The sequence below is a fragment of the Tamandua tetradactyla genome, chromosome 5, assembly GCF_023851605.1.
Source record: "Tamandua tetradactyla isolate mTamTet1 chromosome 5, mTamTet1.pri, whole genome shotgun sequence".
Taxonomy (NCBI): domain Eukaryota; kingdom Metazoa; phylum Chordata; class Mammalia; order Pilosa; family Myrmecophagidae; genus Tamandua; species Tamandua tetradactyla.
The window spans coordinates 71,470,058-71,491,795 of NC_135331.1; the positions used below are offsets into that span (position 1 = coordinate 71,470,058).

A 21,738-nucleotide genomic window follows, 5' to 3' on the forward strand; every position below is an offset into this window, starting at 1 on the left:
TGCAAAGGGTGGGGCTGCCACTCCATCAGGCCTGGAGGAGAAAATATTGTTCTGTAGATGATTATCAGTCCTTAAAATCTAATGGAGTGTGCCCTGCAGGGTTTCAGAAATGTTTAGGACCCATATTTTCCATTCAATTTCTCCCTATGGGAATGGGAATGCTTACCCTACTACTGTCCCTTCTTTGTATGTTAGAAGCAGATAATTTGTTTACAGATCCAGCCACTGAAGTTAATTGGACCCTCGGACAGACTACATCTGTAACTGATTTTGGTGAGACTTTCTTCTTGGTATTGTTACTGAAAGATTTAAGACATTGGCAGTATTGTGATGGAATGAATTTATTTTGTATATGAAAAGAACGTGTCTTTCGGGGGTCCACAGGGTGGAGTGCGGTGTGGTTTGAAAGTTCATGTACCCCAGAAAATCATATTCTTAAATCTAATCCATTACTCTGTGGGTATTGACAATTGTAAGTGGGATATTGATAAGGTTACTTCAGTTAAGGCATGGCCCAGGGTGGATCTTAATCTTCTTACTGGAATCCTTTATAAGAGACTGAAATTCAAACGAAGAGGGAAAGCCAAGAAATCAAGAAGCTGAAAGCAAAGAAACATGGAAGGGAAGGGAGAAATCAGCAGATGATACCGTGTGCCTTGCTATATGGCAGAAGAGTTTAGGATCACCAGGAGCTGGTCTTTGGGAAGAAAACATTGCCTTAGCAATGCCTTGATTTCAATATTTTTCTCAGCCTCAAATCTGTAGGCTTGTAAGCTAATGAAGTCCCATTGTTAAAAGCCAACCTATTTTATGGTATCTGCTTTAAGCAGCTTAGCAAACTAAAACAAGTAACATTTATATAGTCTACTACTGCTACATCCCTTCTAAGGTGCTTGTTGTTCATAGAATTAATGAAGCTTGCAGACTATTTCCTTCTAAGAAATATTTTCCTTGTTCATTGTAAATTTGTCTCAAGACTCTTCAAGATAATTGTGAAATGCTATAATTATCTGATATATTTTGGTCAGGAGAAATATCAGACTCTAATGAAACGTTTCTTTGAATTAATAATGGAGGTCTGGGTCAAATATATAAATGAGTGGAATAGTTGTTCCTATTTATATCTTAGACTTAGAACATAATAAAGGATTCACAATTAATGGTGATCATCATTATCATCATTTTACTTTCTTTGTAAACCACGTTAGCTGTTTTACATTCATGACCTTATGATAACTCTGCAAAGTGGGTACTGTTCCATTTTACATTTACAGAATATCAGTAATAGATAGCCTAAGAAAATTACTAAGGTTGCATAACTAGTGGGTGACTGAGTGGGAATTTCACCCAAGGTTTACCTAAATCTAAAGTCCCTTTACTTTTCATGTATGTTATGTGGTTTATGTGATCAAGGTATGTGTATGTCAAGGATTTGTTTTAGGTCACTAGATAGAAGAAGGATGAGTAGATAATTAATTGATTAATTAATAACTCAATGTTTTTATTCCTTTGCCCTGTCCTCTACAAGGCACTTTAATTAGTATAGCAATATTTTTAATTGTAGTGACATTGACTCCCCAAAACTCTGTGAGATTAAGAAATGTGTCCCAGATTACGCAATTAGCTTCTGAAAGAGCCAGTATTCCACCTATATATGTCTGTCTCCAAATCCATTACATAATGATATTAATATATCTTAGGAATTGTCATAATATCAATGATATTAATATATATCAGGAATTGTCTCTTTGATTCATAGAGTTCTAGATTTGGAAATCTCCTTGACAATAGTTAGAGATGATATAAAAAATATAATAGGTCCAGTTAGAAATTATGTCAGCCATAGCACTATGATAAAGTGCTATGAAATCAAGGCATTGCTAAGGCAATGTTTTCTTCCCAAAGACCAGCTCCTGGTGATCCTAAACTCTTCTGCCATATAGCAAGGCACACGGTATCATCTGCTGATTTCTCCCTTCCCTTCCATGTTTCTTTGCTTTCAGCTTCTTGATTTCTTGGCTTTCCCTCTTCGTTTGAATTTCAGTCTCTTATAAAGGATTCCAGTAAGAAGATTAAGATCCACCCTGGGCCATGCCTTAACTGAAGTAACCTTATTAATATCCCACTTACAATATGATAAAGTGCTAGGAACTCCCTGCTATGGTAAATTTTTAGTTTTTAAATCATGGTACAGTTTCTCTAGGTCCCTAACCATGGTACGATAAGGGCATCCAAAGAGAGAGGACAGAGCTCCTAGATCTTGGGTGTTGTAGCAGAGGGATGCTGAAGGTTTGATTAATTAATCTAATTAATTAATTAATTTGCCACTCATCCTTCTAAATAACTAAGGGCATTGGTTATTTATTAACTTGTATGAAAGTATTTCATATTTCATTGGCCTAAGTGATTTCTTACTCTTGTCCTTCTCTTAACTCGGGTTTATTTAAATTTTTTTTCCACACTTAAATTATTCCACACACCAATCAGTTTAATAATATGTACTATTGGGAATATCCTTTTAACTGATATTACTTACTTGGTTTAAACTCTAGGATCTTCTGTCCATCCAAATTGGGTTTTTTTATTTTTTAGGTTTTTTTTCTTTTTTTTACTTTGAAAGGTGCTTCTGTAAGTTTTTTTATTTAGATTTTAACAGACAGTGTCATTTAAATGAAACAAATTGATTAAGGGAGTATCAAAGGCTACATAGTTGTAATATAATTATGGTAAATCTGCTACTTTGTGGTTTATTTAAAACAGTTCAATACCGCATTAAATGCTCCTAATTTTTCCTTATCTCTGTTACTGTTATTTGTTTGTTTTTTGTATTCTGTGTGGTGGGCCAGGTCAACATTTCCCTTTTTTTCATATGAGTATCCCATTATTGCAGTACCATTTGTTGAATTTTTTTTTTCCTTTATTTTGCTTGTTTTTTTTATTTTGTGGTGGAGTTGGGAGGGAGAAGTGCATGGCCAGGCTTGTCTCTAATTTTTTACTGCTCTGTGACTTATTGGAAGGGAGCTAACTATTGGCTGATAAACAACTAGCTAGCTAGACCTACCTTTGCTATAAACTAGTTTCGGGGCTAGCACACAGTGCTTTTGTTCCCCCACCTGTGACATGTGGTGCTGCAGTCGTCACTCAGTAGGGTCCCTCCAGCGCTGATGCCCTGTAGGCCTGGGCACACAATCACTGGATTCACAAGTTTCTGCAGCACCTAATATATGCTGAACCTTTATTATATCAGGCAAGAGAGAGAACACAGAACCGTGGTCCCAACAGCCTCCAGCCTGCATGACCTAAGAACAGCCCATGTGGAGCACTACATGGTGTAGACAGTGAAACTGTGTTCCTGGGTTCCAGGAATGCCTAGAAAGCAGGGGCACGTGTAAGATCAGCAATTGTCAAGGAAGTCACCATAGGGTAATGCACTCTCGCCACTAGTCTCGCCACCCTGGGACTTTAATCTACAAGGGTTTATCCTTCGTAGGCTTATTTCCCAATGAGACTGACTCAAAAAATAAGATCTTACTAACTACTGGCTCAATTTATTTGTCTCACTTGTGGAAATAAAATGGAATAATGCTGAAGAATTAAGATTTTTTTTACAATCAGATCTTATGAGCAGTATTGAACTCTCATTTATATTCTGAAGATAGCATCTTAGTCCCCCCAAACACAGTAATACTCCTTTTTTCTCAATGTAAAAAACTGTACCTAATATTATGCAGGAGATTGCACGTGTTCCTATCCAGGCTAATGTGTGTCTTTTTATTTTTAGGTATGTTGATTATAATGAGAAATTTAAGGAATCATCTTATGATAAAAAGCACATGGTATGGGCAGTGTGATGGTGGCTTAGTGGCAGAGTTCTCACCTGCCATTCCTGAGATCCAGGTTTGATTCCCGGTGCCTGCCCATGCAAAAAACAAACAAACAAAAAAAGCCCACATTAAAGTACACAGTATGAGTGTGAAGTCACTTTTTAATGTAACATTGATAAGGATATATTTTGGAAGGGGTGGAACTTAGAAGTAAAATCTGGGCAATGTAGGAAGGGACTTACAGATCAGCTAGGGGCATTTAATCTAAGACTATAAGGAATAGAGAAATTGCAAAAACTTTTAAACAGAGAAAGGAAACAATGAAAGTGGTGTTTAAAGAATAATTGATCTGCCATATTGCATATTTAAGGACATATTTTGAGGGCGGTGCAACAGTGACTCAGTGGTAAAGTTCTTGTCTGCCATGCTGCAGACTTGGGTTCGATTCCCAGAGCTGCCCCATGCCAAAAAAAAAAAAAAAAAGAAAAGAAAAAGAAAGAAAAAACTTATTTTAAATGACTTGGTTCCATTTTGAGTATAAAATCTTATTTTTGCTCATGAATTTCTAAAACATCAAAACTGGTGTTAAGCCATATTTAGTTTTCATCTGTCTTGTTATAGCTATTTTAAAACTGACAGTACGAGATTCACCATGTCTAAGTAAGGCTGTATATGTTTCTGAGTTCCGGCTCCTTTGGAGTGCTTGCAACTCAGAGTTAGAAGGAGTTCAAATGTGAGTACATTTGAGCTGTTGAGGATTTATGGTGATTAAATCCTTTCCTCTGATTTGGCCACTATTGTCTCTACAACTTCCAAACCTATGGTTTACAAAACAGCTTGGAAGAAGGAACCTAGAGTCTAGATGACGGTGGGAGCGATCATGAGACTATTGCAGTAATTCAGGCATGTGATAATAAGGGCCAGGCTGAGGCTATGATGAACGGTGTTGGGATGGTGACAGGAGTGGAATTTCTCTCAGAAAATTGATGAAATCTGCGTAGGACCAGGGGAGTTGGGGGGAGGAATGGTTTAAAATTAGTCCCAGGTTTGGAGCTTGAAAACAAAAAGAGTCACCTCTAAAAGTCAAACCTATGTTGGGAGATAAAGCTGGCTTTGGAGATAAACAATGGGCATGCCTGTAGACTGAGATACTTTTGACATACCCAGTAGAAATAGCTTGTAGAAATTCTATCTTTGTATGAATATAAGAAGAGTAGGATATATTAATTCTTAGGTAAAATGGTTCATCTTTAAAATATATGTTTAATAGGGTCTTTAAAAATACTTACGGGGTGCGAGAGTAGTTCATTCGTAGAATTCTTGCCTGCCATGCAGGAGACTTAGGTTCGATTTCTGGCCCGTGCACTTCCCCAAAAAACAAACAAACAAATAAAACAAATGAGCAAAAATTCAAAAAATAGCGCTGCAATAATGAGATATTCACATGGAAAAAGAGTGAACTGTGACCCTGTCATACAGCACACACACAAAAATAACAAACTTATAAAATTTCAGATGTACTGGAGCCCTGGATTTTACTTTTTGTGATATTCTTTTTATTGGTAAACAGAAATAGAATATTATTATAGTTTTTTTTTTCCCTGATCTAATTCTGTTCTAATATAGCTATTCTTTCCTGGTGAGAACATAATGCAGGTCTCTGTATAAAATGTTCTCTGCTATATTTCTGAGAAGGACTTGGCCCTCTTCCTGATTTTCTGCTTAAGATTCAGATAGAGCAGTGTTTATCAGTGAGTACTTAAACCCTTTAAATGTCTTCCCTTTGCTTTTAGGATTAAGACAAACATCCCCAGGCTAGAGGGGCTGCATGCACCATTTGATGCTCTCTAGTTCTTGTCCCTTATCTTCCACTTCTGTCTGCATGACAGCCATGCTGGTCTCCACGTTCCCTCTCCTTTGATGTCCTTACCATGGGCTCCATCATTGGATGGGATCTCCTTCCCACCCTGCCTCCCCATTCCCAGTCTCTTTGCCTGCCTAGTGCCCACTCGTCTTACAGACCTCAGGCTCCACTGCATTTATTCAGTGCAGACACCCCAGGCTCAACCAGGTCCCCTCTTATAACCAATCATAATACCAGGGATTTTCTTTCTTCACACTTAATTTATAAGTATATGCTTATCGTGTTATTATTTGTTCAACATCTCTTGCTCCTACAAGATTCCATTACGATGTGGGCAGGAACCTTACTCATTTTGCTCACCATATATCCCAAGCACCTACCATAATACCTATTTTTGTTGAGTGGCTGATGACTGAATACTGCAACTCTGTCTGGAAAGTTGGGCTATTGATGCCATCTCAATTCTCAGCCCTCAATGAATCAAACTCCAGACATCTGGTAACACTTTTGTCCTTACTATATACCTGCTCTAGGTGAATCTCTGGATAGTGTGTGGAAAGCAAGACAATGGAGGGTATGTCTTCACAAAGCACTAAAGGATTTATACAGGTGCATTTCTCCAGATGAGAAGGGAACTTCAAGTCTGAGATTCCTCATATGTATAAACACTTCATATGTGTTTTTAAAAAAATACAGCGTTAAAAGACGAGCGTGTGTAGATTTGGTGTTCGTCAGCGTAGGGGTTAGGCTGTTTTATTTACTCTTGTCAATGTAAAAAAATCCCCAGATCCTGTCACTGTTATTCTAAATAGAATTGCTTTTGACATCCAAATGTTGCCCAAGGTAATTTTGTGAAGAAAAACTTTTTTTTTTTTTAAGTATAGACAAAACTTTTCAATGTCTTGAACCAGAGCTTTCTTTTCCCACTTTGCCCAACTTTGGTAATAGATTCTCTTTTTTCTAAAAGCTGATTTAAGCTATGCTCTGTATCTGAAGAACTATCTGAGAAATTGGAGTTTGTGTTCATATAAGTGTTTCTTCCAACACAAAGATAGACATAGAGTGTACCTGTTGCTTTCACACCCTGGAATCCATTTCCAACATTCCATGTGCACAAATGAGCCACTAGTCTAAACATGCAGCTCACCTTAAAAGATGCCCAGACATCATGATGGCAGAGTAGCCCCACTAAAATTTGCACATATATGGTTTCTTTTAAAATAGCAATTGCCCCAAAATTTACTTCCAATATCTTACATTATAATTTTATTTTAGCATGATGCAGATTTATGATATCGTTCAAAAAAGTTATGCTTTTTATTGATAGAGATTCCAGACGTTTAGGAAGAAAATTATTTTGCAGCTATGATTATTTGTATGTGATAACGTGGTCCATAGTTTGAAGAGGTGTGATAACTTTAAGGTAATTAAATTCAGTGATATCAAATTGAGTATTAGCCCAAATCATCTTTTACTCATTTGTAATACACAAATTGCATAACCTCCATTTTCAACAAAATTTCAATGAATAAAATTCAATAGCTTTGCAATGATGTCTATTTGTTGCAATATCTAATTTCTTAAAACAGTGTACTTTAATACTTGTCAAACATTGGAAAAAATCAAATACAATAATATACTGCTGTTTTTACTTCAAATATATTGGATTCTGCCATTGCACTCCATATGGAACAGACACAGATTTTCCACATTTTTGATCTAAGTTTTCTAAATTGCATTTTGTCAAAAAGAAAGCATCCCCGAAAATAGTTATCCTGCTTCCAGTTGCTCCGGATGAATAACTGCAATATCCTTTAAATTCTTCAGTCTGTGGAAATGGCATTAGGAGTTTTTTAGAGTTAGTATAACCCAAAGACTGCTGGGTAAGGAGGGTGGGAAAAGAGGAAAATCAGATCATTTGCCAGGGCTTTCCATCTACACGCTGGGACTCTCTGGGCCTGGAACTCTAAATTATCCTGAAAATTTCAAAGTCTTGCTCTCATGAGAAGGACACATTTCTCATGGTCAGCTTTCTAAGTCAGGAGCTAATAATAACCTCAACCCACTTGCCTTTTGCAGATATGTGTGATACAAAGTACAGATAATTTCTGCTGAATTGAACTTATAATGAAGGAATATATAATCAGTTCTAATGTTCTGGAGACCTAAAGTATATTAGCCCTTCATCAAAGGGAATGATAAAAAGCAGCATTAATATTGGTGGAAAGTAATTATTTCAGAGCTCGTAATTATTCGCCAGTTAGAGAAATGCTGATATTTTAGTAAAAAATGCTTTTTTAATAACGAGCGGTATGGTCTGATTCTGAAATGAAAGAATGCATTTTGTAAAGGCTGATACTGTGAATTGTGCTTATGTTAATGGAAAAAGAATTATTTTGGAATTAAATGAGTTCAAAGTTCATGGGTAGAGGTTTCCTTTACCTCTTAGTCCTGGTGTTTCAGAACTGAATCTATTTATTGCCTATAGGAGATATAAAACATTGTAATTACTTTCACTCCCTTTCAAAATGACATGAGGTCTGCTTTCCTATTAACTCTAATGAGAGTTATGTGTGCATTCCTCAGGGAGGACAGATTCTATAGAATTTCAAGGTAGAGCAAATCACTTCTCCACCCAAGTTATAGAGGTCTCATTTGCTTTATGTTTTCGTGCTTTAAGATACCCATTGAAACTGCTGGTATTGAAAATGCAGTATTAGTAGTTTAAAAGAAGCATAATTTAAAGTTGGACTGTTGTTAGCAACCATTATTTCTGTTTGAAGGATAAATATTCTATCTTTTTGGAAATCATGTTGCTCAACTTACAGGAATATGTGGTCTCTAAGAGTCGGTTTGATTTTCATAAGAACAGTAAGAGTTCTTACTTCTTACCATATTTTCTTTTTATTCTGAATGCTTTAACTTCGGCAGTCATGTCAATCGTAAACTGTTTAAAATAAAGGAAAAACGAACCAGAGATACTGATGTTCTAAGAAAGAAGGAAGCTCAGGCAGTGGGCTGTTTCGATTTCAGCATGGGAATAAGGAATCTTGAGATCAAGTAGGGATGTGTTTCTGTAAGCCATGGGCATATGTCTATTATATTGAAGTCTCCTCAGAGAAGCTAACATTGCACCTCTGATGTGCAAGCCTGGACCCTCTCAGATATTCATTCTCAGTGTCTTTAGGCACAAAGGATAATGGAAATCCATTTTCCTTCTTCTTATAATCAGTTTTGTCTGAAACTATTACAGCCCTCCACTTCCCAGGAAACCTTTGAAATTCAGATGTGTAGAAAATTCTGAATGTTAAAAAGCCGTAGTTAGCTGGAATCGCTAAAATACTGCTGTAACTCACGCAGTGGGAACAATATAATATCCCTAATATTAAGGTGTCATTTAATATTGAATAAGTGGAATTCTTTCATTGGGAGAACTCTCTACTCAGTCCTTCTCTAGGTTGCCCTGATTTGTGATTCTCAAATTCCATCTATGTTGTTTCTAACTCTTCAGATTACTACAGTAAAAGGTGTTGTATGTGCAGTCATCATCTCTCATCATTTAAGAGACATGCAGCTTCTTGTAATCGGAAGGAGGTAGTAGTTAATGTCACAAAAGATGGTTCAACTATTCTATCTTCTTATACCAAGTATCATTTCCATGGCCTCTTTACTTTGCAGATCCAGAGTCAAATAGTGAGACTCATGTCTCACATGCAAGGAAGTGGGGGATCATGTTTTAATTAACAAAATGGTTTACTTTCACATTTAATGTAGACCCAAGAGCTAGAAATTCTGAGTGCATATAAAGTGGCTAGGACACTGAAGAACCTGAAAGATTTCCCAAAGCACCCAGTTAAATAGTGTTGAATGCCCTAATGGGGGAAGGAGGAGACATCCATCGAAATTGTCCAAGGGAATTACCTTACTGTGGCTGGAGAAAATGAGTGATTTAATTTAATTGTGTTGGGTTTTACATGTATCTCCAAATATTAGTAAACTGATGATTTGGCAACAAAATTTTGAGTTCACCTTAGTGATTTTGTGACATAGCCGAAAATTAAGCAGTTTCAGTAGTTTTACTAAAATTAGCTGGTGGCTTTGGCAGCAATACAATAAAATCATTACAATAATTCTGATTTTCTAAACAGTAAATAAAACCATAACTTCTATGTAGCATCCTTGAAAATAAGAATGCAAGAAAGTCTATTTGCTGAATCCTGTTCATTTACTGCTTTAGGTAATTATAAAAAAACAAAAGTTTGATCATATACTTTTCTAAGTCTACTTTTTGGTCACTGTGCATGAAGTGGTAAAATTAGAAAGATCCCAAATGCATTCTGATACAGGAATTTTAAATTTTAAGTTTAAAGATATCCATATCTTTCAGAAATGCACAAATGTTTTTGTTGCATGAACATCAAATAATTTTAAGGGTAGATTTTTTTTTTTTTTTTGCCTCTAAACAGAATGATATGAAAGAAAAGCAGAATTCTGTGAACATACAACTAACTGAGTGCCAGTGAAATAAACTGTTGCTTTCATCTAGGTTTTCTCAATGAAATGATTGCTTGCTGGTGTAACTATAAAATTATGTCAACTTATTCTGCTCATTTCCCCTCTTGGTATTTGGAATGACCTTGAAATCATAAACTTTATTATTGAGGTAGTCAGCAGGTCTATTCAATTGCATTATCAATTTCTGAATTTCCTGTCTTTGATCATCGCCAGTTAACACTGTTCTTCAAGGCTGTCACTCGGAGTTCATGAAACATATTGTATGATATCTCTTTTTTTTTTTTTTCCTTCTGTTTTCTGGAATGGTGGTTTTCATTCTCTGGGGGTTGTGATTGCAGGTTTAGTTTTGAATTACAAACATAATGCGCAGTAATCACAGAAAAGACTTAGAAATCTTTCTCAAAATGTTTAACAATCCTTCCCTATGAACTGTGCTTACAGTTAATGCCTGCGACTTTACTATTTATATTATTGAAATCAACACATGATTTTCTGTCCCTTTTGTCCTCCTTTTTCTATGATTGTTATTTTCTGCATGACAAAATTCTCTTGCTTGTTGCTATGTGATTGACTATCTTTTAACGTGAGTGTCCTGTGTTTGCAATGATTGCTTTTTGCATGAGGATTATGAAATGTCATCTAAATTAAATGGTTGCAGAAACAAAAACAGAATGTGGGGCTTCGCTTAGCTTTTTTGTGTGCTGAGTATGTCAATTATGTGACACTTAAAATTACTTTCATATGGCCTTTGACTTCCCCTTGGGTAGGCTCCTTTATTCTAGCAAATTAGCATTGTTACAAATAATAAAACATTTATTAAACATCCACAGTGTTTTAATATAATTATTCTCCTAAACCATGATCCTATTATAAATAACTACACTGGGCATGAAATTGCACTAGGGCATAATTCTATTATATTGCTAAATTGATTATGAAATATAAGCCCTGACTCTGTAACTATCTTAATAACTAAACACTAGCACTGATGTCACCTTTCTCTGCCATAGTGATGTCATTACCTGTTTTACATTTGCCTAGGTTGCAAATGTCTTAAATCTACTGTAAATATTTAAATCAATGCACATGGGGAAGTATTTGTGTAATGACAAGTAATTTTAAAAGTCACAGTTTGGAAAAATTCTCTTGAATTAAAAATGTGTAAATCCCAAGTGTTAGTGCTCTTACAAAAATAACCAAAGAAAAATGAAAAAGAATGCCCTAAAAATGTTCATGTCTTTGTTTTCCTGAATGTTATTATATTACTCCAAATTAAAGAATGAGTTTGACCTACTTTCTTTATTGTTGTCACCAAGTTAAATTAGAAGAGACACTGAATAAATTACTTCTTTCAGCTAATAAAACTGTTTATATTTTTGTATATTATGGGTAGTGAAAGAAATCTTTTCCTTTACTTATAACCTGAATTCCAAACCATAATGTATTTTTATGCTGAATAAATTCTCAAACCAAATCTATGAGATATTTTGGGGATAGGGATTTTTTTCTTAAATGCAAGATAATCAACTTTGATGTAACCAGTTCCCCATTCTTTTTGGAAATATCCTTGAGAATTTTGGTATTTACAGTAATTTTTGTCCCCTCAGTCTTGTTTATTCTTGAATTGTCTTTTTTTTTTCCCTCCATTTCTCCGTTCTCAATCCTAGGTCCCCTTACAAAGAAACAGACAGATGATTTAGGTGATAATGACGGTGCTGAAGATGAAGGTATTTTTTCCCACCAAATCTATTTGCATGACAAGGGCCTCAATCATTTTTACCACCCCTTTCTATTTTTTTACTTCTTGTCTTTTTTTTGAAGAGTTGTTTTTAATTCCCGTTTTTAATGTGTTTTGTCTTCTTGCTTGTCGTTACATATAAATATACATTTTTAATTTTTTTAAAAGATGAATGTTGAGTTTTACATTTTGATGCCAATCATTGAACTATTTTAAAAAGAGGGGCATATTTTTGTTTTCTTGAACTGACTTTTGATATGTTTCATCCCACATTTTGACTGAAATTTGTCCGTATTCTTTGAACTAACAATCTCTCCCTTGTAGTCTCTGTACCCATTTTTGCATGTTTCCTAATCTATGTAAATAGTTTACCCAATATCAAAATGTGTTTCATTTTTACATTTGATATATGTTTGAAAGGAACCCACACCCGAAACAATGAAGGAGGAGCTTAAAGCTGATATAAAGTGTTTCTTGAGCAAACATTGTACGACCGGTTAAATTCTCTGGGCTTATAGCAATGAGCACTTTTGCTAGAGTTTATAATTTCGATTTGTTTTTAACAAGACTATTTGATATCCTTTAATTTCAAAGGGGCCTATTTCTAAGATTGGTAAGTGAAAATATTCTTATTTTCAAAGTTTGTCAATTATAAGCAATAAAATATTCCCTACTTCATTTATATCAAAATTGCTCTTTTTCTAACTTCTCTGTCATGCAATTCTAACTTACTCTTTGTAAATTTAAATACTCACTAGATTGATTTGACATTTCTCACTCAATGGTGTGCCTTTAACTGTTTGTAAATTGAGTATCTAGAGACGCCCATTGATCAGTTCATCTCAATTCCATTCAGGACTCATCGTCTGTTTGTTTGTTTTAATATTACTGCACTTATAATGTCTGCCTAACTTAATCCAAGATTTAAAATTAATTATTAGAAACATGTAATTAAATTTCATAAAGATATTAATAATATGGTATGAAAGATTTCCAAAACCAAGCTAGAAGCGGTACTTCCGTGAGTTACCAGAACTAGGAATGAATGCGTCTTTACTAAACGGTTTGCATTGTTCCCATTTACATACATATTTAATAAATTCCTTTAGAGTAGAAAATTGAATTATAGAGGCAAAGTAGGGAAAGCTTAACAATTATATTTTGTTAACATTTTATAATATTTAAGAATTATTTTGAATAAATGTAATTTATGACATCTGATTAAACATTCACTTTCCATGAACATGAGCAGCGGGTTAAAGATTAAACACAAAGCAGTCATTAATATTTGAAATAAATCATTATAGCTGCCCAGGAGTCGTCATTTTGAATACCAAATATCTAAAAAGTAAACATATCAAAATGCAAATTGTGAATATTTTTAATACTTCTCAGAAATCTGAAATATTCAAACACTCATGACTTTGATTGGCTTTGTAAAACACGGGTTACTGTTTCCCATGCTCTAAAGAAGTGCTTCCATTTGGGGACGTTAGGAATTGCTAAACCCTCTGACAATCCTTAATTCATAGCTATTTATCTAAATAATACTTAAATAGAAAGTGCTTCTTAATAGCAGTTCTTTAAACTCCAAGTTTTACCATTATAGCCACAAGTTTAGCTCATATCATTATTTTCCTTTAAAATATATTTTGATCGCTGGTTCAATATAATTCCTTTTTCTCTCTGATACAGGAGCTCGGAGTAAGACATTTCCATGTTAACAATAGATACTTCTAAGCTAACCTAGGAAGCTAAATCTTGTGAAAGTGCATCTATTTTATACACCTCATTTGAAGTACATTTAACATTTTTAAATAGCCATTAAGATCTTACACCCTTACTTAAATTGGAAGATAGTATTCAGTTAAAACTAAGCCAGTGAGTCCCAAGAGTTCTCAAAACAATGAATGTTTTTAAATGTTCAAAAGTGTTAATACAGTCCACTGAAGTTCAGTTTGTTCCTCTGTGTTTTGGTTTTGGGTAATTGTCTAGAAGGGAAGAAAGATAAATTCAAAGATCCTTCATTTAAAAAAAAAAACTTGAAAGGGAAGTCTAAACATCTTTATAAAATTCCTTTTAAAATTATGTTGTAGACTTGAGCATGAAGGAAAACTGAGGCTAGTATCCACATTTGATTCATTTCAAACATTAATTTGACATAAAGCAACAAATATAACTACTTGATAAGCTACTTGCAGTTTGATCAGCAGTCTGGTTATCTGGTCAACTAAGGGAATTCTCCATGCTTCCCAGCTGCCCAGCTCCTTTATCATAAGTCCGGGTCCTTATTTTGGTCACTGCAGCTAGAGCCCATATTGACTGACTTACCTGTTCCTCAATCCTTGCACCTACCAGATGGTTTTCTAGTGAAGCAGTAATCTTCACATCTAACTTTACTTGTGTCTTTACCACCACTCTTTTATCATCTTTAGTCCAAACGTAATTGAATCATTTTAAAGTTTAGAGTAACATAAATGAATCAGACATTTTACAGGCTTTTTCCATAGTTTAAAAAAGAAAACTGATCTGAAGTGATAAAAATGGTTAAAAGCAACTTCTCAGATTTCTACCAAATTATTTTGGCAATTTAAGAATATGTTTAAAAATTTTAAATAGTCTGTAATAAGAATTCCTTAACATTAACATTGACAATATACAAATGTGGGTTTTTTTTCCTAGCAGAGAGCTTTTAAAAATTTATTTTTTAACTTTTGCATATTATTTTTAATAAAAATATATCTATGCTTGTGTTGATTCTAATTTAACAAGCATAAATTTGGTCAACACTTTTATATTGTTTTTGATAATTCTGAATGATAATTGAGGTTCCTAAAGGTAACTAAGAGGCATAAAAATATCTTTAAATGTCTTTCAGTATATCAGAGAAAGATTTGAGGCCATGCTCCACAATTGTAAAACTCTTAACCACCAAAACGTCTAAAACATAGACAATTAAAAATTTGATAGGCTGTTTAAGAAGAAAGAAACCAGTTAACATATTTAAGAAGTTATGTGTCTAATAATCATTCATGGGGAACTTTGAAGTAAATTGTGATTTCATATTCTGGTTGTCAGCACAAATAAATCCCTATTAACTGCTCTAGGCCTACTGACACTTGCTACATCTGCTTAAAATTTTGGTTTATCAGAAAAATAAAATAGTTAAAACAATTAATAGTCAAGGTGTCTATTCGGATCCCTAGTTTATTGTTTTTCTAATTTGAGAAACTTTATTAAATATGTCCTTACTGTAAAAATTATCAAAGAAAACCAATCACCAGTACAGTATTTTTCCTCTTACCATCCCATTCTTTTCAAATATTGAGATGCCTAGCAAGGCTTAAAATATCACAATTAACAGAAAATATGAACACACTCAATGAACACTTGCAATTTTATTGGAAATTAACCAAAGTATTCAGATCTCTGAAAGTGCTCTTATGATTTTAACTAAGTCAGTAGCAGCTGTTTAGGCAAAGTCAGAAATTTTAAGTGAAATCCATAGCATCCACATTCCCACCTTCTTTATAGGAAGAATGTGAGACAAAATTTAGAGTCATGACTTACTGTTAATAAATTCATGATAATTGACTAAGTTACATTTACTATATTTTCACTGAGGATAAAAGACTCCCTCCAAATTTTATTGTTAAAATAATGGGCAATAGCTGATGCTAATTAATGACAGTCTATCTGATATGTAGATTTCCTTTATAAAAATTCTGGATCTTTTTTAAAAGAATAGATATAATTTTAACTGCTTACATTTTTATTAACAACACAAAGACCTATAAATTATGCAAAAAAGTAAAATTCATATGGACTTCAGTGATAAAACACTGTGAAAAAATAAAGGCTACAATGGATCACTCTGCAAAATACTAAAAATTTTCCAGTTATTCTGTAACAGAAATACTACATTTTCTCAAACTTTATTAGCAGAAGATTTTACCAAACATAATAGCTAATATCATTTGTAGCATTAATATCAGATCCACTTCAAGGAAAAATAAATATCATTCAGAACATAGTATTAGAATTCTTTCTGACAAAGAATTGCTTGGCATATTAAGTTCCTAAGCAAGGCTGAAATCTTTGATAAGTTTGAAAAGAGAAATTGAAAATTGGAATCCAAACTGTCAATAATCCTTTCAAGTCTAATTCTCAAGGTAAAATAAAGAAATACTCCTCAAAATAGTCCTTAGAATTTATTATCATAGTTTTTAGTCTTTTCTGACAATGTCCACTTCATTTAAAATGTGGCAGGTCTTCTCAATGTGTACATGTATTATTTTCCAGGTGAACAGAATGGTTCTACCAAGATTTCATTACTGTTCACAGTTGGTGCTCTGTAATTCTATGTAATTTTAATTAAAGAAGACTTCTGAAACAGCCTCCCTCTGTGCTACCTCCAAGCATACAATTAGCAGAGTACAGTATCTGCTGTGAACAGTCAGTTAATGATTTCAGTTTAATAATTTATTATTGCTTCTTCAGTCCCAGCCATATGAGGAAAATAGGAAGCTAAAACTCTATGCAGCAAACAGGCATTTAAAGTGGCTGCTTTAACAATTTCCAAAGGATTGTTTTCTCGGTGTAAGTCTAACATCTCCACACGCTCCCAAGCCTTTACAAATGAGTGCGTATCATTTTCCCTTCCAAGGAGTGAAGGAAAAAATAAATTTATTTCCCTCCTCAGTGTGAGTACCTCCAGTTGATGGTTTCTGTGTCAGTGTATCCTCCTCCCACCACTTTCTAAAACACATGACACTTCTCATATAGACTTTTCTTTTGAGGGGGATGAGGAGAAGTTTAAACAATGATACTAAGTCACATTTCAATAGTCTTTTAAGAAAGTCTCTAAGTTCAGTGATAGCCATTTCCCCAAATTTGGACAAACAAGTTCAACTGCAATTCCTGATTCCAAAATAATTTTTAAGTTAAATAAATCAGCTATTATAGTAAAAAAAATTAAGGCATTTATATTGGTCATCCTTTCATAGGAATCTCTAAATAATCAGTTGTTTCAATGAGTTCATTAGTTTGTCTTAAAAATGTTGCCTTAATTGTAAAGAAGCAGGCAAGTTAAGTTTGATAAAATTGTCAAATATGAAGGAACACAACTGTACTTTTAAATGACACTTCAATATTGGCAGTAAAAAATATAATACACTTGATGTAATTTTGTTTAAGTTGTGTTTATAAGGAGATCATTGGCTATTATATATTAGTAATGTTTCTTTTAAGTGTCTATTCACAATTACAGATATATATAATTTTAATCTATATAAAAGCTAAACCATGTTTGCCAATATACAATTTAGCATTTTTATGGAAATTAATGCATATTTAATACTGATTAAAACTAGCTTATGTTTTCTTCATGCAATTTTCCTACATAATTGGGGCGAAAATATCTTAGAAAAGCAAATACATTTGATTAAAATTTAGGGCTCACATTAGAAATCACATTCACTTCACCCTAAATTTTAGCACTTCACATTTGGACTTAGCTTTATTCTGCCCAAAGTGGGGCTATCAAGAGTATAATAGTTACACAGAGATGAAACAACTGAATTTAGTCTGTTCTCTTCCACAGGATAAAGGTAGGTGGAATGAACAGATGACCTGTACTTCCTAGGAAATAGCGCTTAAATGACAGTGCCCTCAATGCAGCTACAACAGAAGCACAGGTGCATATGACTTTAGTGAAGTTAGTACTTTAGTGAAATGAAACTTTTTGCACACATATAGCACAATGTTGTAATTATATTTACAAATGGGAACATAAATGATTCATTGCAATCATGTTACATTTTTATTCAAAATTTCCAAAATTTGCAAATACTCTATATCCACCAGACAAGCAAATAAAATTTTAAATTGAAAACAATGGATGCCTATGAAGAGTTCAAAGAAATCTTCCTATGAGTTGCTTAAGAAACACTTTAACAAAAGTAGCAATTTAAAGATCTGTATTAAAACTATGCCCTCATCTCTACAATAGAAAATTCTCTATTCTTTGCCTTTTTAGTATACTTTTTGAGGATAAGGACAATTGCAAATTATTTGTTTTTCAGATATTCGGGACAGTGGGGGTCCCAAACCAGTGATGGTGTATATCCATGGAGGCTCATATATGGAAGGTACTGGAAATTTATATGATGGAAGTGTCTTAGCAAGTTATGGCAACGTGATCGTCATCACCGTCAACTATCGACTCGGTGTACTTGGTAAGAAGTCTCACTTTTTTTCACCATTAATCCACGAAGTACATAATAGTTTTGTTTTGACTTGTTTTGTTTTGCTTTGCTTTGTTTCCACCATTGTTCTATGCTTGTTGACTCTCTTGGCAACTGTTGGAACAAAACTTTGTGATATTTTTAGTGAATTCTATAAGTGTTCAAAAATGACTTCACAAAAAATAGCTAGAGTTGGTTTTTAAGATTCACATCTAAAAGAAAATGAAATTGTCCTCATAGTTGAGGGATGTTAGTTCCTGTGTTGGCTTTATAGAACCGTAGAAGACAACAATGGCAGGGCTTAATAAAGAAGAGTTCATTCTTGGACAAATTTTCCCTTCTGCTTTTCTTTTTTTACAGTGCTATACAATTTCTTGAGGTTGTGATGGGCTTAGAAATGAGTTTATATTTGTTTCAAGAATATGTGCATGAACTGGCTTTGGGAAATTACTGTTAGGTTGCCGTTGTGGTAAAATTTGTTTTTTGTTTCTTTTTAATTTTGTCCAGTGAAAATAAGGACTATTTTGACTGAATGCATTTTGATTGAGCTATTTAATATTGAAAATATGCATTGATACCAAAAAGTGACAAAAAGTTCAATTAAAAAATACGTGCTCTTTTCTTAAGAAGTGTAAAACACAAAGTGGATATCCTATGATTTTGAATTGTGGTATAAAGAAATATTCACAAAATAACATATCAGGTTCACTGAGATGTACCTATTGCTTTATGGAATTATCCATTTTTAAAAAGATAAACTTATTTCCATTTGTAGTTTAATTTGTTATAGTATTGTCACAATTTAAATCAAAGTTACTTTATCATTTAATAAAACGCTTTTATCTTTGGCATTTTCCTTTACAGAATTTACTAAAAGAGTACTATTCATTTATAAAACATTTCAGTTTTTAATCCTAATTGTTCTCAAAGTCTTATCCATACTACAGATTTAAAGAAATGCAATTTATAATATTATTGGTGGGCAAAGAAGTATCTCATTCTTTCATTCTTAAAAATATTTTGAAAAGGAAATTATATTCCCTTTTAAATAATATCATATATTTTAACTATATTGAGGAGCAAAGATTTTTCCCTATTCAATTTCAGTTATTATTATTCCAACTCTTATATAACCATAATCCTAAACTTATGCTAAGTTCATTTTAAAAAAGATAGAATAATTTTTGTCCAGCAAGTTTACATGTCTTGGTGGAGGGGATAGTTTACCAGTGCAAAGGTGCCATCCTAATCTTTTTCTAAAGTTTTCTATTGAAATTTTGAGTAATGGTGGATGATACCATAGATGCAGTGGTTTCAGCATATGTCATGAATGCATGGAGGATTTCAGTGCAGGTATAAAATATTTCTATAGCATGCCTTAAGCCTACATTGCACCCCAACAGGGTCTGATCGGGCATTGCTTCAGATGTTCTTATAATTTCTGTGGACAGGAACGACTGTCTTCCCAACAATGAAACTTTGTATATTAGGTAACATATAAAGGATTGTTTATAATAATTATTACATATGTTAATGTTTTTTGCTTTTTATGATACATATTTAATGTGAAGATCTTCAATATCTTGAATCCCTTTAATTATAATGATGTTTATAACTCAGTTCTTTTTATGGATTATTATGCCCATATGTATCTGAACTTCTCAAGTTGAATATCCTGATGCTTGATGATCTATTTGCAGATAAATTAAGTACCAAATTGTGATAACAGTGTTTGTAAGGACTAGAATATCCATTTAGATAGATAGATAGTCAGACAGATGATAGGCAGACGAACAGTTAAATAGATAGGGGAAAGGTAGATTTTGACCACACCTATGGTACTTCTCTCTGTCATTAGTTGTATTTACATAAAGTAATGGTTTTTAATAATGGCAAATGTAAGGACTGATGATTTACAGAATGTTAAATCTTTGGTCTAGTTCTACTGTAATCTAGCAATGAAACCTTTAGACGGCTCCTATATTCCTCCTAAATACATCAAACACTGAGAAGCAACCCAAGGCTTATTCTGTATAAATCTCTCTGTTAATGAAACAATTTTAGGCCCATCATAGGACATTATTTCTAGAATGGTTTTATTTTGGTCTCTTACTTTCTAACATATGTGCTAGGCCTTGTGAAAAAAATTAATTGAAATTATTCATGAAAAAATAGTCATAACTTCTTTTTCAGCAAACATTCATGTATGCTACACCATACCAGACCAACAGTTCATCTGAAAAGAAAATTACAACAAAATGGACCATGGGTTTTTGTTGTTGTTAATAGTTTGCCTGGTGAAAACTTTCAAAAGCAGAGGTTTGTTGGGTATGGGGAGTCAAAAGTATTGCTGCTTTGTTTAAACTTAGGAGAAGTTTGGAAAATTGGCAGAACATAAATCTGATCCCATATCAGAATAAATCCTGAGCTGTGTTTTGAGCTGGGTATTTCGGTGTGAAGGAAAATAATTTGGGGCTCCATTTTGCAACTTGGTTTATTATGAGACAATTGCTCTCACTGATTGGCAGATCTTTAAAAATCAAGATGTCTGATTTATGATATAATTAGTGCTGATTTGAATTTTTCATCCCAGGGGAGAAATACAGTATTTTTTTTTATTATAACAGTAAGAATAGATTAGTGATTTAATGAATTTAATGAATTAATGATTCAGTGTGACAGGATTCCAGTTTAAAGCATTTTGTGTTAAAAATATTTTGTTTATTACAAAATATGAATAGCATAGAAGAAAAAACACTTCCTATGATTGCATTGCTCTAAAGAAGTTAGTAATAGGTCATTTAGGGCCAGGACCCTTCTGTGGTTGTCTCTGAAGTGGTAATCCAGACTATCACTATTATTTTTTTTGTTTCCCATGGAAATGCTATTGGTGGCAATAAGAAAAATCATTAATCAGGTGGAAAAGAGGCAAGGGGATACAAAATTCTGCTAGACTCAGGTCCCAAATTCATCTTAGAGGTCTCTGTAACATTGTCTCACTCAGTCTCACATTTCTTATATGTTAACAGTTAAGAGCTTCTTTCACTTGTGATTATATACATTCTTTGTCCTCAGCTGGTTCTGATGTAAACTATTTACTTTCTTCATCTTCTAACCACTGTTTAAAATACCTTCATATAGGCCTTTAGAATGTATCTAAAATAAATATTTAATAGAGGCATTTTAAAATACTGTAGTGTATGGTCAATAAAAATTATTATTTTGGAAATTGTTGTAGAAAAATGATTTGGTGATGTGTTCTTAAAAAAGGATAATATTCAATATTAAATGTTACAATTTTAGCTAGGGTAAATGTATGCCAGTATGTGAATAAGAATTGGAAGAGAATCTGAAGTAAATTGCTCACATATTAGAATGAGGTATTGTGCAAAAAACAGTTTTGTAAACAGAACCTATTCAACTGATAATATATTTGCAAATCTCAGAAAAAAATGAATAAAGTAATATAATATTAACAATGTGTTTCAAATACCTCTCCAAATTTAGAATAAATTTTAAAGCTGTTTTTAGAGAAAAAGAAAAATCTGTACA

At 33.4% G+C, this 21,738-nt stretch overlaps 1 protein-coding gene across 2 annotated transcripts in view; it reads left to right on the forward strand.

The window, feature by feature from the left end:
- Window positions 1-21,738, forward strand: part of NLGN1 (neuroligin 1) — a 714,506-nt gene that overhangs the window by 227,741 nt on the left and 465,027 nt on the right. For both annotated transcript variants that reach the window (XM_077161064.1, XM_077161065.1), the window contains one exon: window positions 18,025-18,177. In XM_077161064.1, the coding sequence (XP_077017179.1) occupies window positions 18,025-18,177 (153 nt within the window). The remainder of the gene's footprint in view (window positions 1-18,024; window positions 18,178-21,738) is intronic.